The sequence below is a fragment of the Myotis nattereri genome (assembly GCF_964212035.1).
Source record: "Myotis nattereri genome assembly, chromosome: 3".
NCBI classification, from domain to species: Eukaryota; Metazoa; Chordata; class Mammalia; order Chiroptera; family Vespertilionidae; genus Myotis; species Myotis nattereri.
The window spans coordinates 161,841,185-161,858,566 of record NC_138077.1 but is presented as its reverse complement, the minus strand read 5'-3'; the positions used below and the strand labels follow the sequence as shown (position 1 = coordinate 161,858,566).

At 38.3% G+C, this 17,382-nt stretch overlaps 1 protein-coding gene across 1 annotated transcript in view; it reads right to left on the bottom strand.

Moving 5' to 3' along the window:
* The window catches only part of SLC44A5 (solute carrier family 44 member 5), a gene marked incomplete at its 3' end in the record, with an annotated part of 308,159 nt that overhangs the window by 35,843 nt on the left and 254,934 nt on the right, over positions 1-17,382 (bottom strand). Inside the window, exons 7-10 of the mRNA XM_081087251.1 lie at positions 11,598-11,726; positions 10,446-10,506; positions 4,603-4,726; positions 2,491-2,574 (exon numbers count right to left, since the gene is read on the bottom strand). Of these exons, the coding sequence (XP_080943377.1) occupies positions 2,491-2,574; positions 4,603-4,726; positions 10,446-10,506; positions 11,598-11,726 (398 nt within the window). The remainder of the gene's footprint in view (positions 1-2,490; positions 2,575-4,602; positions 4,727-10,445; positions 10,507-11,597; positions 11,727-17,382) is intronic.

The following is a 17,382-nucleotide window of genomic DNA, read 5'->3' as shown; positions in this document are numbered from 1 at the left end:
TTCAGGTCCCCAGTGATCTGGAGGCCACTAGTGGGAGCCATCTAAAGGCTTGTAGGTCACCTAGGCCATGTGATGGTATCAAGCAACCAGTGGCATGACTAGTTTCCTTCTGTTTTAATTTCTCCCTGGAGTTTGAGTGAGCTAGTAGAGATACTTCTTGGCCGCCAATATACCCAGGTTAATTTTATAAAAGGTAACTCATTAAGATTAGAAATTTGGCTGATGCTTCTATTAAGAACTGATATTTCTGGTGCTATCAGCAAGTTTCCAAGCATAGCAACAGGCAGAGCCTGGTGCACTGATTGACTTTATTACCTACACGTGTTATCTTCACAAACAAAAATCTTAATAATAATTATGTTACTGCACAGACAACAGCATGGTCTCAGAGTAGCTTCCCAGGTCCTAGACTTGCAGAACGTTCCCTATGCTTTTAACTTCAGAAGTCATTTCCTTTTAAAAATTATAGATATTTTAATGCTTCTATTCAATTGAAAAATTATCCTGTGGCATAGTCCAAGAGGAATATTCAAAAAGGCTGGGAGGAGAGGGGAAAGAAACACAGATGTTTATTCTGTGTATTTTAAATTCCTGTATAAAAATCCTAAGTGAATAAATTAAGTCACAGCGTATCACTCTTTGGCTTGATAGTCGTTAAACAGATGAGAGCAGAAGAGCTGAAACTAAAGGCAGGTGTTTACGCTCTACTGGTATGAGTGGGGCCAGGGTAGTGAAGAGGGGTCCAGTGTGTATGCCGGGAGTGATGTGGGCAAGAGAGTCTATGGGAATGTATACCTACCAGACAAGAGTGAAAAAAGAAACATGGACATCATCTAGTGATATTTGGGCCTGACGACAGGTGAAGCAGTTTAACTACTATCAAGTATAGACTATAATCTCTGCTATGGAGATATATCCTGAAATCATAATACGCTCTGACAATAATTACTGCAAGTGTTTAAAGCAAAGCACTGAAATGAGTAAAATCTCAGAAAATTAGTTTTACAGATCTAAAATTACTAGTATTTTATACACAATACAATTTGACTTTAGTAAGCACATTATAGTTAAATATATCTATGTTGTTCCCTTAGCATTTTTATAAATGTTGCTTGAACTGACATTTTCAATGCACCTTCTATGTTCCAAGAACCATAATAGGAGTTAAGAAAACAAAGATGAGTTAGACATAATTACCATGGTAAACAGTTCACAGTTTATCAGAGGTAAAGAGCCAAGTAAATAAAACACAAAATGGAAGGTACTATATATAAGATAGGTATACATGTGTATGCGTATTTAGGTATGTAGACACACACACACACACACACACACACACACACACACACAATGGTTACAAAGAACACAGAAAGTGAAGTAAATATATCTGCAGAAGTCAAGTAAGACTTCGTAAGTGACATAAAAGCTGATTTAAAATAATGAGATAAAGTTGCCTAGGCAGTGGTTGGCAAACTCATTAGTCAACAGAGCCAAATATCAACAGTACTTCTTCAAAACAGACTTGCCCAGACCGAAAACCGACTTCTGCGCATGGGCCACGAAGTTTCAATCGCACTGTGCTAGTGCCCGCACGTGGTATTTTGTGGAAGAGCCACACTCAAGAGGCCAAAGAGCCGCATGTGGCTTGCGAGTTGCAGTTTGCCGACCATGGGCTAGGGCATCAAGAAAGATAATGCTAGGAAAGAGAACAGAATGTGCAAAAACATGGGAGTTTGGCAGTCTAGGAATGCTATTTAATGTGTTTAGACTATAGGGTTAATCGAAAAACCTGGGTGGAGATGAACCTGGGAAATTAAGTTGGACTAGGTTGCGAATGGCCTTGTAAGTATCAAAAGAAGTTTTCACTTTATTCTTTGATCAGTAGGCAACCATAGATGCTTTTAAGACACAAGAAGGTGACAAAACAGCTAGAAGGTGACGCAATGTCCTTAGCTATATCAAACACATGTACCACTCCAATAGTGGGACTGCATTTTCAGGACTGCAAATCTTATGTCTGAAAATTTTGAATTTCTTCATCTCTTCATATTTTTTTCAGCTCCTCATAAGTACAGTGACCTTTGTGGATGATGATAACAAACATTATGTGGAAGGGATGTGTTAAAAAATAAGAATGATCCCTTGGAAGTCAAGAAAGGACAAGTGACAAAGTAGGCCAGAGAAAGAACACTGCAACCATAACATGTGATGAGAAGCCAATGTATCAGATGCTGCCCCTGTAACTTAACTTAAAGTATATGTATCTTAATGAATATAATTAAACTTTATACCCTTATAATTTCCTCTTAACACTAGGCATATTTCCAAATATCTTTGTCCTAATTTTATTCTATAGGAAAAAACAAAATGGCAGGAACTGAGGTCTGAGTCAACCTCGAATTCACGAATATATTGGGAATTTGAAAAAAGAGTTTTACCAAGATAAAATCAGAATCGGGCTGGAGAAAAAACATCTATGTTTTTACTTACATGAGAATCCAATACCAACTTGTTGCATAGTCTTCAAACACTTTCACTCCAATTGCCTTTGCATCGAGGACTTTATTGATATTTCTGAATTCAAAGAAGGGAAAAAATCAATATTCTTATTATGATAAAAGGAATTTTGCAAGCTGCTGTTCAGAGCATATTTTTAGAAACCATTTATCAGTAGTGACTCCTAGACACAACAGTTCATGAGATATCTCTTTGGTAAACCTACAAAGGCGGCTGTATCTATACACAGAGAGTCATGGCTTTCAAATATGGTGAACAGATCCTTTTAACATATGTGACATGCCTAATATTGCAGAAGCCTCACCATGTGAAATAAATTTAAATGTAAAGATCAGCTTTTAACTTACAAGATCCATAGAGTCAAGAATAACCATCATCTTTAACTCACCTAAAACTCCGAGAGCTCCGTAACAATCAGCACATACAGAAAAGTGCACAAATCATGAGTGTAGAGAGCCCCTGGGAAGGCACATGGGCATTTTCTCTAATAACTGTCAGCTGAATTCAGGGCTACAGGCAGAGCCATGCCCTGGATACACATCTTACCAAAAAGGCAGAAGAGTTCTCAGCTTGACTTTCATCTTTGCCCAGGTGTTGGGGAGTGAGTGGGTTTTATTATGTAAATCCAGCCAAGCACCAGGAATGAGTAGGACTTGTCCAGTTGCTTCCTGGTATTGCGGTATAAAATAAACATGTGGTTCTGGTGCTGGGTCCCTGTCCCTGTCTGTCTCTCCGTCAGAAGAGGACAGCGGTCCCACCCAGTCCCAGCTTTTTCTTCCATCTTTCTGTCTTGTCTCTTTCTTTCATATTTCTCAAATCCTCAGCCGTCTCTACTCAAATAACCAGACCACTCTCTTTCCGCGCTGGACGCGGAAAAGAGAGACCCTGCCATACATTAGTGTCCAGTTTGATGAATGATCAAAGTGAACACATGTAAGTAACTACAATTATATCATCCCTTTTCCATTGTACCCCAATTACAATACCTTTCCCCTTTCCCTAAAGCAGGGGTGGGGAATGTCGGGCCCACGGTCCATGTAAGTCCCGCAAATCATTTGATCTGGCCCTGCCAAGGCATTAGGGGCGAGTTAATTAAATGTTTGACCAAATATAGCAGGCTAAGTTTTAAGTTGAAAATTTTGTATGGCCCGCGAATGATGTTATAAAAACCCAAATGGCCCTTGGCTGAAAAAAGGTTCCCCTCACTGCCTAAAATAACCACAATCCTGATTTTTGTGATAATAATTTACTAGTTTTCTTTTTAATTTTACCGCTTATATATGCATCACAGGGTAATTTAATTTACTGGTACTTGTTTTTGAATTTTCTTTTATTAATGGAATTGTACTTGTATTATTCCACAAAGCGAAATTTGTCCATGTTGCTATTATATTCTCAACATGCAGATACTATACTATTCTATTAGGAATGCTAAATGTCCTTTAAGAAAGAAATTAAATTTTAGAATACCTTTATTTTTCATTCAACAACTAAGCAATGCAATGATACTTTGTGTGTGTACATTTGTGAACACATGTGTGTGTGCACCCTGGGAATTATATTTTCCAATGTGGAGTACTGTGATGTGTGCAGCCAATGGAAACAGTAAATTCAGTTCATTGCAGTTAGTATGCAGACATTTGAGACATACTGAAACAGCATTGGCAGGCTATCTCACCTTTCTTAAGGCCCCATCCCTTAAAAACATTTGGTAGCTTTACTATTTCAGTCTTATTTCTTTAAATGATGCTTTTAAAAGCATGGATTTTCTAAAATTATGTTCATTTTAAAAGCAAATTATATGATGATCTTTTGGTACATTTTCTGATGTCTCCTTCCTATATCTGTTGATAATGAAAGATTTACCCATTTTGAAAATCATGATTGTTCTTTCTAATTCTTCTGGTTTCTCCTTTAGATGCTTTTCTTAATGAACACAGACCAAGCTCTCCAATCCACAGTGACATGTATATTTCATAATACATAATTCTTCCTGTATTAGACTGTTAACCTAATGGAAGCTTTAGTTTTGGGTACAAAAATGGGAAGCATCAAAAATGAAAATGGGAATAGAAACAAGCATACTTTGCAGCTTCCCTGAGTTCTACAGCATTTCTTATATGCCCTTTCCCATCTTCGAACGTGGTCTTATTTCCTACTGTTAACGTGCCATTTTTAGTAGAGAAGTCAGGGAAACACCTCCGGAGAACTGTAAAAATAAATGAAAATTATGGTAATCACTTGTCTACCTCCTACATGAGGTCCTCCCTTTGTTAAGTTTTCTGTTATTTATAACCAAGTTCTTGCTAGACAATGTGTAATCACTACTGAGCAATTATAATTGCCCATTATTTTATGATCAGAAAATTGCCTGATTTTTATAAGACACATGGAAAGCAAATATGATGACAATCTGAAGCTACATTCTAAACTTGATTATTTTATACATGGTACATTCATCAAGTAAGATACACAGCACAGGTTTTAAAAGAGGAACTCTGATACTGTAGCTCTCATGTAAACAGTTTTTAAAAGGCTACATTTACTTCTATGACTCGATAAGTTTAGTTTTGTTATTTAAAAAAACAAAAATCACCAACTTAGACACTCCTTGAGTGAAACCTTGAAAATTAGAGATTAGTGAATAATTTCTTGGAAAAGAAAAACCAGCTCAAACTTTCAGTATTACTAAGACAACTATATTCTAATTTGTAAAGCTTCAAAAATTTTCTACCTTTCTCATTTACATGGTTTTTCTTGAGGGGCTGGAAATGGAAACACTGAAGCTAACAAAAATGACTCCCTACAAAAGTGACCTCTGGTTTGACCATTATTAGCACAGTTTCTGGGAAGAGTTATTAACTCATTGTTCAACCTCCTATATGATTATTTTGATTAAATAGAATCCTTGCCCCTTTACAAGTCTTTATTGCTAAAAATATGTTTAAATCCCAATTTTAAATGAAGTGGGAAAAGAAATTTAAAAATGGATACTTTTCATATTTTTTCTTATAAGAAGCATGTTGGCTCATAAGCCTGACTGGGGGCTTCCCGGGTGTAAATCCAAAAGGAGCCCCCAGATGAGGAGGGCAACGAGAGAATGAAGAAAAGTCAGAAGACTCCAGACTGTATGTGGCAGGTTTAGTTGGCAAGGGGATTCACGAGGCTTGTTTTGGGCAGCTGCAAGGAGAGTGGATTTTTGTACTCACCTGCCAAATATATAAAAAATATAACATACTAGAGGCCCAGTGCATAAAACTGGTGCACAGCGGGAGGGTGGGGGGGCCTCAGCCTGGCCTTTACCATCTTGAAATCCAGGACCCCTCAGGGGATGTCTGACTATGGGATTGGGCCTAAACCGGCAGTGGGATATCCCACTCACAATCCGGGACCACTGGCTCCTAACTGCTCACCTGCCTGCCTACCTAATTGCCCCTAACCACTCTGCCTAACGGCCTGCTTGCCCCCAACTGCCCCCCCCACCAGCCTGCTAGCCTCCAACTGCCCTCCCCTGCCAGCCTCATTGCTCCCAACTGCCCTCCCCTACTGGCTTCATGGTCCCCAACTGCCCTCCCCTGCCAGCCTCATGGCCCCCAACTGCCCTCCCTGCCCAGTCTCCCAGGTCTCCTAGTCTAATTAGCATATTACTCTTTTATTAGTATAGATATAAATATATAAAGATTAATATGCTAATTAGACTGGACGTCTTCTGACGTTCTTCCAGACATCCTTCCAAATAAAGCCACAGTGGCTGCAAGGGCTGAGGGCCAGCAGCCACCCGCAGTGGCTGTGAGGGCTGGTCGAGCGCCATGGTCCCTTTTGCAGAGGCCATAGGAGAAGGTGCCGCAGAAGAAGGCAGAAGGGAGAAGGAAGTGCCGTGGGTAAAGGGAGAAAGGAGAAGACCAGTGCCATGTGAGAAGGGAGAAGGGAGAAGTCCGGAGCCGTGCGAGAAGGCAGACGGGAGAAGGTGGCAGTTAGGCAGTTAGTGGGATCAGGCCAGGAGGGGAGAGCAGTTAGGCAGTTAGGGGGATCAGGCTGGCAGGGGAGAGCAATTAGTGGGATCAGGCCAGGAGGGGAGAGCACTTAGGCAGTTAGGGGGATCCGGCTGGCAGGGGAGAGCAGTTAGGGGGATCAGGCCAGCAGGGGAAAGCAGTTAGGCAGTTAGGGGGATCAGGCCACCAGTGGAGAGCAGTTAGGGGAATCAGGCTGGCAGGGGAGAGCAGTTAGGGGATCAGGCCAGCAGGGGAGCAGTTAGGGGCATCAGGCAGGCAGGCAGAGACGGTTAGGAGGCAGTGGTTTCGGATTGCAAGAGGGATCCCTGACTGGAGAGAGTGCAGGCCGAGCTTAGGGGCGCCCACCCCATGCACGAATTTTGTGCACTGGGCCTCTAGTATCTTATATGTTGCATGTCCATACCTGATAATTGTGTTAAAATACCATCTTTATTAAATCACATGAGGATACAAGTAAATGTCCTGAGTGATTTGACCCCCAGCCTAGGGGATTTAGTAAATCCATTGTTCAGATCATGATCCTCTTGGATATAAATAAATAAATAAATAAATAAATAAATAAATAAAATTGTCACTGATTTTGGATATCCTTGTTTTCACCTTGCATGTGCCTATATTGTTGTCGTGGTGTCTGCCTCCAATGCAGCCAGATAGCCACCAAATGAACCACCTCCATGCTAGTGAACCCCCCTGTTGACTCCTCAGGGCACACTGCAAAGGGAGAGACCACATGACTGTAAGAGCTGGTCATGGTCACGGTCATGAGGGAAGGTCATAAAAAAGATGTGATCTCCAGTTTGACCACTAGCTGGACCTGAGCAACTGGAGGCTTCTACTTCCTCCCCTGTGCTTGGGATGTGCTCTCTGTTTACCTTTTCCAAGCTAGAAGCTTCCCAAGGACATTTCATCAGAACATCTATAATAATAAAAGAGTAATATGCTAAAAAAAAAAAAGAAAGAAAGAAAGAAAGAAAGAAAGAAAGAAAGAAAGAAAGAAAGAAAGAAAGAAAAAGAAAAAGAAATAGAATATGGTGATAAGAGTATCTGGATTGGGTATGTGACTGACCCCCCCGCCCCCCCCCCTTATGGCCTCTATATAAACTTCTAATATTTGGCAGGTGGGTACAGAAAACTACTCATCTGGAGGTCTCCCAAGACAAGCCTACTAAGTAAGATCCTTTGCATATGCATATATATATATATATATATATATATATATATATATATATATATATATTATTGTTGATAGTATTACAGACATTTCCCATTTCCCTCACTTTTACCCTCCTCTTCCCAGGCCCTACCCACACACCCCGACCCAGGACTTCACTACCCTATTGCCCGTGCCCATGGGCTATGTATGTAAGTATATAAGTTCTTTGGTTTATCTCTTCTCATCCCTTCATCCCCACAGATCCCTTGCTTATTAAACCTGACTTTTCTTCAGTCTCCCTCTACCATCTGTGCATGGGAGCTGGTTTCAGATTTCACCTGGGAAGCTCCTCAACAAAGCATCACAGATTTGCATGGGTTCATATAGAGTTTAGACTTGAACATATTGAAGTAGTTGATACAGAAAGGGAAGAAATATGTCCTTATAAAGCCTTTCCTGACTTTTCTGGCTGACATAATCTCTTGTCTACTCTCCTCCACCTTCTGGAGCACTTAGAATATTATATGGTTGATTCCTTCAAGTGCCACTGAATTCTCATTAGCCTCCCTGTCTTTCCCCTTCCCACTCTCTGGCATAGCTGACATAGTAGTCTACCAGCTGCTTCTATTCCCTCTTAACCCAATCACACTTGTGCCCACAACTCCATGGAAATTGTCTTCCCAGTGATCCCAAAGACTTCCTAATTCCCAAAACCTCCAAATAGTTTTTAGTCTTCATCCTACTTGAACCCATTACCTAGCACAGCGCTTGGTGCATGGTGTAACTCAGTAAATATCTACTGTTGAATGAGTTAGCTTTCCTGAGTCTTTGACATGGTAGGTCACCCCTGCCTTTCCAAAGTCACTTCTTTGCCTTACATGTCCGGATTCTCTCCTGCACGCTTTCCCTTTCCACTCTTTAAATATAGCTGTGCCTACCTACAGAATCCCCCAGGTTTGTTCTAAATATTATTTCTAGGCACCTACTTATTTAATCTGTTAGTTTCAATTCTAAATATGCTCAGTGCATATTTGGAAAATAGAGAAAATATGAAGGAAGATACTAAACTATACATAGTTTACTAATTCACCCACAGTGAATTATATCTTTTGGTAACTTTCCTTTCAGTCTTTCTCCTACAAGACTGTGGGCTTTTTTTGTTGTTGTTATAATTATACATTGTGAGTGTTTTTTCTTTTCATGTTACTCATTTCCTTTGATAAACTCTTTAATGAGTGAATTTTATTAGCTGTGTACTATTCTATTAAGTAACTATACTTAATCCCATACTAGGGGGAATACACATTGATTGCAATATTTACCTTAATGTCCCCTTCACTAGACTGGCAGGGACTATATCTTATTCATTTATGTATCACCGTTGTACATTTTATATTGTGAGATTTAACCAAATTGCACCTGTAAGGGCAGGGACTATGTCTTATTCATTTATGTATCACCGTTGTACATTTTATATTGTGAGATTTAACCAAATTGCACCTGTAAGGGCAGGGACTATGTCTTATACTTTTATACCTATTATATCTTCAGTGACTAATGACTCATTTTTACCTTTTTGCATAAAAATTTGTACTATATTTTGCTACAGACACTTGCTGCCTAAGTAAAATAAAATTGTTTGGGAAAATGCGCACTTGCTTCCTGGTAAAATGCAGCTGCTTGGGAAATTTATCTTTGCTTGAGTCATTAATGACCAAGCAAAGAGTGATGGGAGCCTATGACACATTGTGTTTGGTGGTAGCTACTTCAATTTTTACCGGACTTTCTACTCAACCCTGCTGAATTAAGTTTCTTTCATGTTAAAAGAAACATATACTCACTGTAAAAAAAATGGAGAAAAAGAAAACAGAAAATGCCCAGTGTTTTGCCACTCCAAAACAACCACTTAATATATTGGCATATTCCTTTCCAATCTTTTGCTTTGAATAATTTTTCTTTATTTTAATTTACACATGTTTTTCATTCTAATTCATTTAGAATTTTGTATTTCATTTAACATTATAATTTTACATAATACTTATATTTAATAATTCTAAAATATTTCATTTAATAAACATTTCATCAATTATTTGAGCATTCTCTTACTCTTGGGCATTAGAGTATTTCCTTTTTCTTTTTCTTTTTTTGAGGGGGTCCTTTTGGATAACATTGTGATGAACACCTTTATGTAATGATTTTTCTCTATAATTAGAATTATATCAGTAAGAAAGAAAAATAAGTGATTATTTCATCTTCTTCTAAACAGAGTTAAATAAAGTTTATCAATTTTAAAGATATGAAATGTTGATTTAATCAGGAGACATATAAATATTTCAAATTTCAAATTATAAAGAAAAGTATATGTCTGTCCATCACTCCCAAAGCAATTTCTGAACAAACATTTTGACTGAATTCAGGGGTCAGTATTCGGTAAGTGTCTGTTTCTGTATGTGCTTATGTGTGTTGATAGAGTACCAGATAATCAATATGATTGGGCTTTCAAAAATCAATTTTCAATCTTTTTTATATGTGGATGTTTATGCAGCAAAACCCCCAAACTCACACAACTCCAGTGGAAATAGCCCTGGCTAGTGTCAGGAGAATGAGTGTTACCTTTAGCTTCCTTCCTAATTAACTCTGGGGTCTTGAGCCAGTCTTAGTAATATTACTGACCTCATTTTCTCCCATTGTGAAATGAGGGAGTGAATTAAGTAACTTCTTCATAGATTCTGTATTTCTATGGTAAAATAATAACCACTTACAAGGTTTGCTTGGGAAAATCGCTGCTGGACATTCATCATCCATTACTATTTCTGAGAGAGACTAAAATGGAAGGAAGAGTATGTTAACATTTCAAAGGCTATGTGATGACAACTTTTACTCTCAATGTAGAACTCTTGTCCATTAAAAGTTAAGTTGCATAATAATCTCATTATTCCAAATTACTCCCCTAATAAAAGTAATAGTGAGATTATCACACTCATATACTTGGTTGAGAAATGCTCTTAAATGCCCTAACTGAAATTCAATTGAATCAACAATAATAAAACCAGACCCTCTGAAAGCAAGGCACAACTTTGAAAGTATGTAACTCTTAAAAAAAAAAATTAAAAAGAGCCCAGCCAGTGTTGCTCAGTGGTTGAGCGTTGACCTATGAACCAGAAAGTCAAGGTACAATTCCTGGTCAGAGCACATGCTTGGGTTGTGGGCTTGATCCTCAGGAGGGGATGTGCAGGAGGCAGGCCCGCGATCAATGATTCTCTTTCTCATTATTGATGTTTCCATATCTCTCTCCCTCTCCCTTCCTCTCTGAAATAAAAAAAAAAAAGTATTTTTTTTTAAAAAGAAAGTATGTATGAGTCACATACTGAGCCTCTAATCTTTAAATTTTCTTCTGGAAAATCAATATCTTCTCTAGTTTGGAAGCCATTAATACTAAATAAGCTTTCAAATTCCCTTATAAATCATAAACCTAGGTAGGGTTGGGGGATTTTTAAAAAATGAATAATTATGAAACTGGAGTTGGAAGTAAAATTCTACATGTTATTAATTAACCATGGGGCTTCATCAACGGATTGATAAAATGTTAACTGCCAATGACATTAACTCTTAGCTCTTGACAGCTAAAACTTCCATCCAAGAGAGAATTTATTGGTGTCAGGGAAAAGTTGAAGCTAACTTTCCAGACTTATATCTTGCAAATAAAATATATGCAAGCCTACAAAATATGCTATAAATGATATGTGTGTTTTTCTATGTATACGTGCATGTGTACACATGTTTTAATGGAATGGTACCTTTAGTAATCATTTCCTAGATTTGAGAGCTCATCCAGTTACAAATGTTCATGCTACACCTGATACTGAAATAAAAGTTAAATTCTTTTCTAAATTTATAAACTTGAACATACATACCTTTGCAGAATGAAAAATAGGGGACTTGCAGAACTGGCTATAATATTCCCAAGAGTGTTTGTCTCTTTTGAATGGAAGTTGCATTTCTAAATAGGTTAAAAATTTTTCTGGGCACTTGGAGACACAGATCTATGAAGAAAAGGAACACAATGGTGGGAAGTGAATCAAGCTAAACAAACCAAGGATGTATCTATAAGGTTAGACTTCTAAAGTACCCGCCATGATTAAGAGCAAGCACCATTTTCCATATAAGAAACTAAATTAACTTTCTAATCATATTGTAAAAAATGAAATTTCATATACTGATTGTTAATCTCTACTCCTTGCCCATTGATGTTCTGTTAAAACAATAAGATGCTGTCAATGATGGACTTATTTTTAACTTCTGATTTTCAGATAATTGTAGATCTACATGCGGCCCTGAGAAACAACAGAGTCCACATACTTTTCACCCAGTTTTGCCCAATGGTAATAATTTGCATAACTATAGTAGAATATCACCACCAGGAAATTGATTGTAACAATCCATTAAACTTATTCAGATTTTGGCAATTTTTCCTGTGTAGTGTATACATTTTCAGGGTTGAAACTTGCTACCTTTCCTATATTTGAATAAAATGATGATTAAAAATGCTCCAAAAATTGATAACTTATGCTACTAATAACTATCAGTGCCACTGAATTTTCAAAACATAATTGAGGTTTTGTTACTATTAGAAACTAACAAAATTTGGGCTATTCGTGGCAATCAATTGTTATTATAGTCTTTTAGCAACACTAGTCACATGTGGGGAGAGAGGTCACCAATGCAATTATTTCATGTTAATAAACTTTGGGGACCTATTAATGCCAAGCCAGATCCCTGTGCTAGTCTGCAGAGCCATCGTGGAGTGACTGAAATCCAATTAGTAACTCCACAGAGAGAAACTAGAATTACAAAAGATGCACTCTATTGGTTTTGTTTTTCTTTGTAAAAAAGAATGGAAGGAAGGAAGGAAGGAAGGAAGGAAGGAAGGAAGGAAGGAAGGAAGGAAGGAAGGAAGGAAGGATGAAAGAAAGAAAGAAAGAAAGAAAGAAAGAAAGAAAGAAAGAAAGAAAGAAAGAAAGAAAGGAAGGAAGGAAGAAAGGAAGAAAGAGAAAGAAAGGAAGAAAGAAATCATATTAAGTCATGAGAGCTGAAGTCAATTCTTGCACATTCTCTCCTTCACCTTCAGTTCCTCCTTGTGACTTGCTCCATCTCCGGCCTGTACACTTTGCTAACTATTCTTACTGGCAGATGCTAGTTCATCTTCCAATGGCAGTTAGGTAGAAACACTGCTGCTGAGCTCACATCTTCTCAGCTTTGGGCCATGTTTCTGCCGTACACAGGCCATTTGGTGTTGGCCCCAAAGATAAGATAGTAGGTGGATAACTAAATGAACACCTAAAATCTCATAGTTGATATTGTTTTGTAGTAGCAGCAGTCTAATTCATTCTAGAAGCTTTAACAACCCATCTCCATATTCACATCTCCATATGTATTTTCTCTTTCTCAGTCTCTCATACACACATGTGTACACACACATACAATCACATACACAAACTCATACACCTCTGAGGGATTATCAGAAGTTTCACAAGTATCTTTACAAAAATTAAAGAACCATTTAGGGACATTCACAACATCTATTATGCTCACTTTTTTTCTTGGAAGAAGGCAAGGTTTATATTAATGCAAATGTCAAAAGCTCACTCTGATTACAGCTAAACTGAATAAATTATTAACATATTAGGAGTCACCTAACAGAAATTTTTACTTTGATAATTTACTAAATGACTTTGAAAGGATACTAAACTAGTTCCCTAGTGGATATATTTAAATGGATTTATAAAAGTGAATACTCAAAGTACTAATGCTTTCTCAGGCTTTAAATGATGGTAAGAATTACTGACTTGGGACCATGATGATTTGTATATTTATAAACAGATACACATATGATGTATACTTTTACATAGATAAAAGTCCTGTGTATGAAACACATAAAAGAGAGTAATTAAATGGTATAAAAGTGGTTTGTTAAAGAGAAGCACATCAAATTTCATCCCAGACACAAAATGAGCTGTTAAAAAACAATATAGCAACTGCTCTTTACTCTCTATTTCTATCAGACCAATTCGTTCACTTTAAAGAGGGTACTGTAGCAATCAACATGTAATTAGCCAAAAATGAAGGTCACATTGAGGCTGAGCATCATAATTGATCACACTCTGTCCTTTAAATGCTTTTGAAACATGTCTGGACCATGCTGACAGTTAACAAACAACAAAATACATAAAAATATGGCTTGGATCAATAGATAAACTACTGCCTGGCAGACTAAAAGTAAGTCTGAATTATTGGCAGTTAAATTATATTCTGATTCAGTTCTGATTCTTTTGAGTAACCACAAAGGGGCACTATGAATGTAGTAGTTCTTCATCAGTAACTTACTACATCTTCAATTCATTTAGGTTTTAGCATTATAATACAAATTATAATTTGGTGAGTGAAAGAGAGAGTTACGTTGAAGGTTAAACCACTGCATTAGCTATGAAGAAATAATAATCTAGTAAATAATTTACGAAACTATAAACAAGCATAATGTACAAGGATTTATTTTTTGTTTCATCATTGGAATGATAGATTTGTATATTATAACAGAAAAATGCCTAGACTGGGAGTAGAAGGATATTAATTCCTTCATTCATTCAACAAAGATTTACTGATAATCTATTCTGAGCCTGTTCTAGGCACTGGGGATATAATAATGAACAAAGCAGATAAAAATTATTGCCCCCAAGGAGTTTACCTTTTAGTAGGGGGAGTCAGATAACAACAAATTAGTAAAACTGTTTGTTAAAAGATAGTAATAAACGCTATGGAAAAAAATAAAACTAGAAAGGAGGCTGGAAGGTGAATGTTTGCTGGGTGGGATTCCCATTTTGATAGGTAGTCAAGGAAGGCCTCACTAAAAAGGTAACATTTGAAGAAAGACTTGAAGAAGACTAGTAGTCATGCCGTAGGCACCTGAAGACAGAGCACTGTAGGCAGGGAGAGCAGCAAAATCTAAGGCTCTGAGGCAGGCGTTTTCCTGGATCCTTTGAAGACAACAGATGGCCAGTATGATCCCAGAGCAGGGATCAGAGGGAGAGTACAGCCTGTGCAGCCGGAGAGCCAGGCAGCCAATAAAGGGTCTTGTAGGCCATTGTTAGAATTTTGGCTTTTAATCTGAGTAACTTGGGAAGCTGTGGAGTTGGTGGTGAACAAAGGAGAGACATGTGATTTATATTTATAACAGGAACACACTGGCTGCTGGGTGGAAAAAATACTGTAAGGGGTTGGGGTTTTGGGGCAAGGATAGAGGTAGAGAGACCAGTCAGGAGGTCACTGAACTTATCTAGAACCATAAAAAAAGTATGAAACCCTTGAAAAAAAAGAAGAGGTGGTGAAAAGTAGTGTGGTCCAGAGTATATTTTCAATGGAACCAGAGGAATTAGCTGGCAGCTCAAACATGAGGGTGAGAGAAAGTGGAATAAAAAAGTATTCCATTTCATGGTTTTCAGAGATGTCCTTACTTGAAATAGGAAAAATTATTGGTGCTGAGAAACAATTGTAGGGATGAAAAAAATTAGGAATTGAGTTTTGCACATGTTAATTTGACATGCCAACTAAATATCCATGTAGAGACATTGCTTTAGTGGCTGGATATAAAGATCTAGACTTAAGGCAGCAGACTTATTTGGAGATATAAATTAGGGAAGGCAGCATATAGAGGGTGTGAAAACACAAGACTAGATGAGACCACCAGAGGAGTAAATGTAGATTTCACAGAAGAATGAGTTTGGTGGAGGAGGGAACTCCAATGCTTAGAAGATGTTGGAAAGATGAACAGAAACCAGCAAAGGAGACTGATAAGGGAGTAACCAGAGAGTTGGGAGGAAATATTAGAAAATGTTGTACACTGGAAGCCAAATGAACTAAGCAAGCATTTTAAGGAAGAGGGATTGATTAAAGAATGCTGTTAGGTCAAGTAAGTGTGGATTGAGAATTGACCACTGGTTTAATAATATGGAAGTAAATGGTATCAATTGGAAGAGATTGGAGTAGCAGTAAAAGCCTGAATGAGAATGAGAAGGATTTAGGCATATACTTTTGAACAGTTTCACAAAAAAAATGGGGGAGGGGCACAAAGATACAGAGAAGTTGCTGGAGAAGGATTGGGATGATTTAGTAGAGAAGGAAAATGGTAATAAAAAGAAAAAAATAGGAAATTTCTAGAGTGGTGTGTTTGAGTATGTGAGACAAGATTGAAGGCACAAGTGGATGTCAGTGTGGGAGCTTTTAAAAGTTGAATTCTGGCCCTAACCGGTTTGGCTCAGTGGATACAGCGTCGGCCTGTGGACTCAAGGGTCCCAGGTTTGATTCCGGTCAAGGGCATGTACCTTGGTTGCAGGCACATACCCAGTGGGGAGTGTGCAGGAGGCAGCTGATCAATGTTTCTCTCTCATCGATGTTTCTAACTCTCTATCCCTCTCCCTTCCTCTCTGTAAAAAATCAATAAAATATATCTTTTAAAAAAGTTGTCTTCTGAATGTTTATACTTTCTCAGTTAAATAGGAGGCAAAGTCAGAGGCTGCCATGGATATTGGGAAGGAGATCTTGGAGGTGAGAGGAAAAGGTGTGAGAGTGTTTCTACCACAGTAGGCTAGCAAATGGACAGGGGTCTATAGTGCGGTTGTGGCACAGCAATGAGAGCCCACTTGAGGTTAGTCATCCTGAATTTAAAGGACTTTTGTGTGTGAGCTGCATTTAGCCTGGGATGAGGTTTTGTCAGGGAAGTACAATGAGGTGAGGGGGACAAAGAAATTGAGGGTTTCCATAGGGAGTGATTTTAAAGAGGGACCATGGAATGTAAGTCAAGTAAAGAGGGAGATGAAAGCATGAGGGAACTGAAGGACACTTTGGAGGGGTCAGGATCAGTGGTTAGTAGGTCCTGATGAGGTAGAAGAATCATTAAAATGTTAGAGAGACTGACATGATCAGACTGTGGGATGTTTGAAGTAGTTATGACAAAGGGTGGTAATTATCGGTACTGACAAGATCAAGGATTTGACCTTGGTAGTGGGTGGCTCTTAATGCAAAACAAGATCTGTGGCAGAGGTGGGCACAGAACTAAGATGCCAATATACCAAGTTGGTTTCAGTTTCAGCAGGAAATAAGATATCAAAAGTCTTTGACAGAGATGAGGAAGAAAGAAAGAAAGCAAATCAACAAACAGATTCTAGGAAAGATCTCTCTCTGGGTGTGGTTTCCTGGCACATGGAGCCAAAAAGACGGAAATCAGTAGCTACTAAGTTCTTGAGGCAGTTGTACTGCCAATGAATTCACAAGCCAACCTAAAAAGGCCTTTGACTGTTAAAATAATGTTTGAGGTACTAAAACTTGCACAATAGGAAAAGAGCTTCAAAGCTATATGGTCCTCAAGAGAGCATATTTCCAGTGCTGGGCAATGGTGTGGCCTGGAGGCTAATGAACAGGAAACAACCTTCCAGCCAGGGATAATTGGATGCAGTGGATTAGGGAGCTCCTCTCAAAGAACACAATTCACGTCGAATAAAGGACTCTTCCCTACTGCCATGCACCAGTGTATTTATCATTCCTTCCTTTCTGATGAGAGTTTGTACTCTAATTTTCTTAGTCCCAAACCCATTGTGCATTAAGTGTTGAGACCTGCATCACCCATAGATCCTGGACTTTGGGTTAAAG